Here is an 8,202-nt window from a genome sequence, read left to right on the forward strand (position 1 = left end):
GACTGGAAAAACTGGAAGCTAGGGTTCAAATCCTTCCACTAACACTACAGTATATTTGAACTGGGGGACAATGGCTTAAGCTCTTTTGGATAAGGAAATAACTACAGAATCTGAACTGTAACTCACGTTGAACTCAAAATTTTGGAAGGCATGTAACTAAAATTTAAAAGCGACAAGTTTTACAAAATTTATGGTGAGGTTTACTAAACCTTGGAAGAGCTTTTTTATACCACGGGCCATTGAGGTAAATGCTCTGACACTCACAGAAATAGAATAGTAAGAAGCTCTTCCACATTTTAGTAAAAGGAACCCTTAAGTAGGTGTTGTTTGGTCACCTCATGTACTGTTGTAGAAGTTTATAAAATAGGCTTACCACTTGGAAAGGCCTATATAAATATGTTCCCCAGCAAGCTGAACTACATGTTCGTGGGCACAAATTCTTCTTCTTTTCAAATTAGATAAAGTGTTACAGCTAGAGTAGCAATTAAGGAACACGAGTATCTGTAATATCCAATGTTTTCTGCATAATACTTATATGTATGTATTTGTTTTTCTCAGAACAAGACCTAAAGTGCAATACAATGGATATGCTGGGCATGAGAACAGCAATGGACAAGCTTCATTTGAAAATCCAATGTATGATACAAACTTAAAACCCACAGAGGCAAAGGCTGTGAGATTTGACACAACACTGAACACAGTTTGTACAGTGGTATAGCCTTCAGTGCCCTACTTGACTTATTCATAGCCATACCTCTGATGGACAAGCAGTGATTCCTTGGTGCCATATGCCAATTCTTTTTTTTTTTCTTCTTCTTTTGACTTTGCTGCGATAATCATTAATACCACCTCTCAACGTACAGCGTATGCAGCAGGATTTTCTGGTTCAATATGGCAAGATTCTTCAGGAGAAAAACAAAAAAAATCAAGAATATTTCACTTTTTGTGAGATTAAAATGCCCGACTGAATTTGTTTAAAATCAAGGCACACGTAAGGAAAACTGCCAAGTCATGCCAGTTTGTCATACTTCATGCCTCAGACTTTCGTATTTGTACACGGCTGGATGCCTTCAATGCAGTATTTGGGGCTGTTGGATAAGTCCTTTCAGTACTGCAACCAATGATAGCAGCACAGTATGCTTTTATTTTGTATCCCTGCGAAAGGGAATGTGCTGAACAAATAAAATCCTTCAATTGAAGGAGGGACAACCTTTATTGTGGTTGCACACCCATAGAAATGTTTTACTGAGATCTTGTGAACAAAGAAAACAACCCACAAAATATCTCAGTCAATGCATTCGCAGATTGGGCAATTTGCAGATTTATTAGCTGTTCTTGCAAAATTATACTGCACAATTTTTTTGCACTAGTGCATTACGAATGACTCAGTATGATATGGATAAAAATGTAATCATACAGGGTTTATATACACCATCCATTGTATATAGACGCTCATATAACCATTCAAGAAACATAAAACATATCATGATCTGCTTAGTTCTTCATCCAATATGAACTTCATCAATGGCACAGCTCAGACAAACAAGAGACACTGGAGAAAGTACATAAATATTTCCCTATTTTCATTTGTCTGCATTTTCATACTCATAAATTTGACTTACATCCATATCGGCCTAAAGCACTGGACACTTCCACCATCCATCCAAAATAAAGCAATTTTGTTCTGTAAAAGTTCCATTTCTAGTATTATTTTCTTTTGAAAGCAGGGTTGTCAGTCATCATTGTCTTCTGCCATACTGTCTAACAGCAGGGGGGCTGGCAGCAATTACTGCTCGCCATGTAAAAATGTGAATAGTAATTTATTTTAGATAGCTCATGAAACCTGTGAGCTTAAGCTCACAACACAGTCTTCCCTTTTGCATTATTTACATCTTATTCTGTACTGTGACATCACTGTCTGTTATTATATTGGAAAAAAAAAAATATATGGCAGAGAGGGCATTTATGAACCCTTCAATAGAAAGGTTTCATTCAGACTGCAAGAGAATTATTCAGCTTTCCCCGTTTCATTTATAATTTTGTTTAAACCAACCCTGCTTTGTGTTTCAATATTGTCATTCGAGAGAGGAATGCTTTGGTTGTTCTTTTAAGTACAGTGTGTTGAGATTAACACCCCTCCACACACACACACCTACCTTTTATCAAGCAGCGCTAGAGGTTTTTAGCGTGGGTCTGCGAGGTAAGTGCTCCGATGCTCATAGGAATTCTGTGAGTGTCAGAGCATTTATCACGCCGGCCCATGCTAAAAACCTCTAGCGCAGCTCGATAAAAGAGGCCGTACATTTTCTAGAGCTTTCTGAAAGCAAAATGGAAGGCAAGATAAATGGAGGGAGGCACTGGAGATTGATTCAAAGAGGAACCATATTTAAATTCTTAAGCGGGAGAAAAATCAGAACACGTTCCTATTTTATCACACGGGGGAAATTAATTTGCTAATTTGGGGGGTCCTTCTATTGTAGGGCGATTAGCGATTTATGCCAGTTTAATGCAATTGCATTAAAGGGTTTTCCGATAGTTTGCCTTTCTGCACATTAAACTGCATTGCTGAGGGTTTTTATTTCAGAGGGCATGGTTTGGGCAAAGAGTAGGCATGGAAGCTAGTGTGTTACACTCACAGTGCACTAACTGGCTAATGCAGAGTTAACATGGGACCCCTTACCACCCCTAAATAAGTGTTTCTGCATTAACTGGGAGCAGGTACTGTGCATTAATCTGAATGTGAACACATGATCTGCAATTTAAAAAAAAAATAGTGGGAACACACCTTCTTAATAACAGCATTGCTTTAGGTTTGTCACATGTTATAGCACATTAAGCCCAAAACATAACACTTTTTTGTAGAATGGCCCATTAGTTAGTATCAAATAGATGGTTCTACATTCTTCAGTCATATCTGTACAAATCCCAAAACACTGCGGCTTTAAGAAGGGAAATATATTACAATGGATTATTTACCTCTATGTCTTAAGTTTAATCCTTGATTGTTTAGAAAACATGGATGATTTCTTATTGGAAACTTAAGAGCAAAAATTAATCTCACAATTCTTTTGGAGAACAAGCTTTCCTAATGATGCGCATTTACAACATCCTCCCCCCCCCCTTTTTACAAAACCGCACTAGAGACTTCCACACAGCAAAAACCCCAAAGCCCTTTAAATCCTTATGGGCTTCGGGGCAGTTACCGCAGCAGCAGCCGCAAATGTGGTTTTGTAAAAGGGGGAGGGGGGTTTAGGGTCAGACTGAAACTCAAGGCAAAAGAAACCCACATAGATATAATCATTTTGCTTGCAAAGTTTTGAAATGATGTTTCTTATGCAAAAGATGTGCTATTTCAAAATTGCACAGACAGATGAATCTCTAAGTTGTGTTATTTTGTCCTACAATTGCTTCCAACTTAACATTAAACTTTAAACCCCCCCCCCTTTACAAAAGCGCGGAAGAGGTTTTAGCGCCTGCTGGTGTGCTGAATGCTATGCGCTGCTCTGATAGTCATGGAGTTCCTATGAGTGTCGGAGCAGCGCAGTGCATTCAACGCACCAGCCGGCACTAAAAACCTCTTTTCCTTGCTTTTGTAAAAAAAGGGGGGGGGGAGGGGCGGTAGTTTAAAATATAGTAGCTTTGAATTTCCACGGTGGAAGTAAATGACAGTTCTCTAGCTAATAATGCATTCCATTTGTCTCGGCCATTTTTCATTTTATTTCTTAATAATATTTTCAGTCATCAATTAATCAATGTCTACTCAAATAGATTAATTAGCCATGCAACATATAGCTTGTGTAATACCTGTTAATAGCTACTGGTAAGAGTTTCCCTATTAGAGCAGATCTATTAATGGAATAGATCTGTGCAGTCTTGTCACTGAAGTCCACAATGAGACCAGCATTCATTCTCAGAATTTAATATGCTTTGAGAGTGCAGGCCATCTCCCCTTTTCACAGCAATGATTGAGAAATAGAGCACTTCCATTCATTTTTATCCTTTAAGGAAGGCACATAATAAAATGCATCCTCCTTAATCTGGTATTACCAACTGCTGTAAAGTGATGATACAGAATAGGAAAAGGTTAGGGCAGGAGAGAAGGGCAGGGAGAATTCAAGAAAAGAATAATTAGCCCACAAGAAAATAATCATTCTAATAATTATTCTTGCCATCTAAATAAGAAAGGTACATCTAGTGATCATTATGAATTCTCTTGATATAAAATAAATCTCCTTTTGGACTTGTTCACTTAGAATGACTTTTAGTTTGATCCATAATTGGTTGCTTGTCATATAGATCCTCACTGGGAGTTCATGTGACATTCACCTAGCAACAGCCACGTAACTCTCCTTTCTGAGCTAAGATATCTGCAGGCAAGGAATAGACCGGATTCATGTGGGAAAGACAAAATATCTGTGCTGAACAACAATTTATGTCTTTCTATACTCTTTAAACTGCTGCTTGTATCACCCATCTTGCCTTTCTCCAGGCTAGCTGCAATAATTTTTTTTTCTTGTGTTAAAAAAAAAAAAAATTGTAAACAAACTAAAAAGAAAAAACTGTCAAAAAGAGGGAGGGTGGGGGGAGGGGGAAGGGAAAATACAGCTGACATTATGATCACCATTTCCATTTTCACTATTCCATTGTACCATTTCACTACATGCTGCTGACATGAAGTAGGTGCAAAAGAACTTTTTGTACAGAGATATATTTTTTATGAAAACTTTGTAAAATTATTAAATATGCTGTACTTTTTTGATTAATGTAGGTAAATTGTTAAAATCAATGTTTTTACAATAAAAATGTAATTTTCCCAATAATGTAAAATGTATCATCTATAGCTGATTTTCAGTTTTTACTCTATTACACATGTAATAATAATAAAGTGGCCTGTTAAATAATATCCTTTTGGCAAAAGAAAAAAATATTATAAGATATTGTAACATAGCCTGTGCATTGCCACCTATCTTGAAAGCAAATTCAAAGTTCTAATTAAATATTTAATTTTAGATTTCCATTTTATGTGTCATTTTTTTAAAGGTCTCAGCTTTACAACTATTTCAAAGGAAACATCATGAGTTAAAAAAAAAAATAAAGAAACAATACTAAGAGCTCCTTTTACTAAGCTGCGATAGCGTTTTTAGTGCATGCAGAATTTTAGCGTATGCTAAACCCGCGCTACGCAGCTAGAACTAACGCCAGCTCAATGCTGGCGTTAGCGTGTAGCGTGTGGAAATTCTACATGCGCTAAAACCGCTATCGCAGCTTAGTAAAAGGAGCCCTAAGACAAAAATTCTGTAGAGGCAATGCAAGAAAAGAAGAAGAAAAAACAAATAGCTTCTCCAACCGTGTTTCCCCAAAAATAAGACAGTGTCATATTAATTTTGGGTCAAAAAAATGCCTTAGGGCTTATTTTGGGGGGATGTCATTTTTTTTCATGTACAACAATCATCTCTCCCTTCCTCTCTTCCACCCCAATTCTTTCTCTTTCCTTTCTTCCCCCCCCCATCATGTACAGCACCCATCCCCTTGTGCAGCATCTTTCTATCCCTCCCTCCCATCCCCTTGTGCAGCAGAACCCTACTTACCCTCCCACTGACATGCCTCCAAAAACAGCAGCAACGGCAGGTATGTCAGATCTCACCGGGGTGGGGATCATTGAATTAACGAGTCCGATTTTTTTTCTGGGAATTGGGCAGCACTAGTGTCAGGGATGGAGTCAAGGAGTGTCAGGGACATGCGGAGGGGGGCTTCAGGGGTCAATCTTAACTAGGGCTTATTTTTGGGGTAGGGCTTATATTAAGAGCATCTTTAAAAATCATGCTAGGGCTTATTTTTGGGACAGGTCTTATTTTCAGGAAAACAGGGTAACACTCTTCATTTATGTGAGAATCCAAGGCAGCAATCATTGGAAAATATCTGCAAGTGACAATGGAAGAAAAAATGATATACTAGCTCCTCAAATTCCAGAAGAGCTAGGTGCATGATCGAGCGCAACAGGTAAACTAGAGGCAGAAAGTTGAGGAATTATAGAGCTGATAAATAAAGACAGTTTTTGTGATGCATAAAACATATCTGAAGATTGTAAGGGGGTCAATATAATGATACAAGTGGAAGAGTAGCCTAATGGTTAGTGCAGTGGCCTGTGATACTGGGGAACTGGGTTCAAGTCCCACTACCAGCTCCTAGTGACCCTGGGAAATCCATCTATTCCTCCATTACCCCAGGTTAAAAAAAACAACAAAAAAAACCAACAACTTAGGGCCTCTTTTACAAAGGTGCGCTATGCTTTTTAGTGCGCGCTAAACGCTAACGCATGCATGTTATCTTATGGATGCATTAGTGGTTATTGCACGTGTTGATTCAGTGCACACTAAATCTGCGCTAAAACGCTTAGCGCACCTTTGTAAAAGAGCCCACTAGAGACATAAAAAAATACCTGCATGTAATATGTACAGCACTGCATATGTCTAGTACAGACATGGGCAACTCTGGTCCTTGAGGGCCGGAATCCAATCGGGTTTTCAGAATTCCATGAAAAAGACCGGAGATCTATTTCTTTTCTGAACATTTTGCAGTCTGGGGTCGTTATCAGTATATTGGAGATTTGGTTGTCTAGCTTTGCTGGTTGAGTGGCTAGGAGGCCATCATATAGTTTTTTTCTCTTTAACTTCTTTGATTGGAGGGTGTATGAATGGAGTGTGATATAAGATAAACAGATCAGATAAACAGACTGTATGAAAGAATCTTTAGTTGACAGAGAAATTAAATCCAACTCATGCTCTTTTTGATGAGTAGAAGAAAGCACCGAGATATTACAATCCAGTTGCATTAGGAAAGTGAGAAGATCATTAACTGAGGTTTCATCGCTCTTCTCTAAATGCAAATGAATGTCTCCTAGCAACAAACTGTATGAGTTTGGAAAAGTATTATTAAAAACAAAATCATAAAAATCCTCTCTAACACCTAATCATTTCTCAGGAGGAATATAAAATAAAATGCATATAAGTGAATCCCCGAGGCTAGTATCAGGCAAGTGGCATGATAAAATTTCTAAGCCCCCTATTTGCTTAGATTCTAGTACCGAAAAGTCAAAAAATTGCTTAATTATAATTGCAATTCCATCTCCTCACTTTCAACTTCTACACGAAGGAATAATTTTATAACCTAGAGGGCATAGATCCTGAATAATTGGGTCATCAGCTAGAGGCAACCAAGTCTCTGTAAGGAACAGGCAGCCCAGTTGTTATTCCATTAACCGATCTTTAATTAACACTGCCTTGTTTCTGATTTTGAGATATGCACACGGAATAAGGACAGATATAACTTCCTCATAAATAGGTGAATAAGCAAATGATCTATGTTCCTTGCTTCTTTTCCATTTCTGGCACTAGAATGTCCTTCATAGATTGCTTTGTGAAGACCAAAGCAAAGAATTCATTTAAAGGAGCATTATGGTTATGACATCCAAATCCGAGTTTGGACATTTTGGGGAAGACATACAAAAATTGAATAGTAGTAGCAGTACTGAACACGACCATTTTTGAAACACCTATCTTTTTGTTCAAAAATGTCCATTTCTCAGATGTGCTTATCCTCAGTTTATTTATCTTTTTATACCATTTTCAAAGAACAAACAAGCAAAAATAAACCCCAACCCAACCCAACCCATATCCAAAAGAAAAATGCATAAAACGATCCATTGGGATGTAGGAGAGGCCAGCATTTTTAGTAGACTGACCACACAGATATCTCAGCTTAGCAGTGAGACATCTTAGGAAGCACTGCAGTCAACTTCATATAAAAATTGTCAGGTACACATCTCATCATAACCCCCTTACAGAGTGTGGGGAGCCTCCAAAACCCATACAAAAACTATTGGACCCAAAGATACACCACACCAATAGCTCTTATGCTTGCAGGTGCCACCTATATTTAGGTACAATGGGATTTGGGTGGGTTTTAGAAGAATCACATGTTCCATCAAAAGTGTAGTAATAAGAGTAGGCAGCTGTCTACATTGTAGGAATTTTCATGAGCCTAAGGAGGTGCATAGGGACACTTAAGCTCGCCCAAGGCTAGGCATGGGCGTGGTTTTCCCCAGAGAGGCCTTAGGCGAACTTAGGTGGCCCTAGGCGTCTCCCTAGGGCTGCAATAGACACCTGAAATGTAAGCCAGCAAATAGATGTGCCTGCTGAGCCA

At 38.3% G+C, this 8,202-nt stretch overlaps 1 protein-coding gene across 1 annotated transcript in view; it reads left to right on the plus strand.

The window, feature by feature from the left end:
* Nucleotides 1–2,856, plus strand: part of CSMD1 (CUB and Sushi multiple domains 1) — a 2,397,241-nt gene extending 2,394,385 nt beyond the window's left edge. The window contains exon 70 of the mRNA XM_033936341.1: nucleotides 559–2,856. Coding sequence (XP_033792232.1) covers nucleotides 559–718 — 160 coding nt within the window. The 3' untranslated portion in view covers nucleotides 719–2,856. The remainder of the gene's footprint in view (nucleotides 1–558) is intronic.
* The last annotated feature ends 5,346 nt before the right edge of the window (nucleotides 2,857–8,202 follow it).

The sequence above is a fragment of the Geotrypetes seraphini genome, chromosome 3, assembly GCF_902459505.1.
Source record: "Geotrypetes seraphini chromosome 3, aGeoSer1.1, whole genome shotgun sequence".
Lineage (NCBI taxonomy): Eukaryota > Metazoa > Chordata > Amphibia > Gymnophiona > Dermophiidae > Geotrypetes > Geotrypetes seraphini.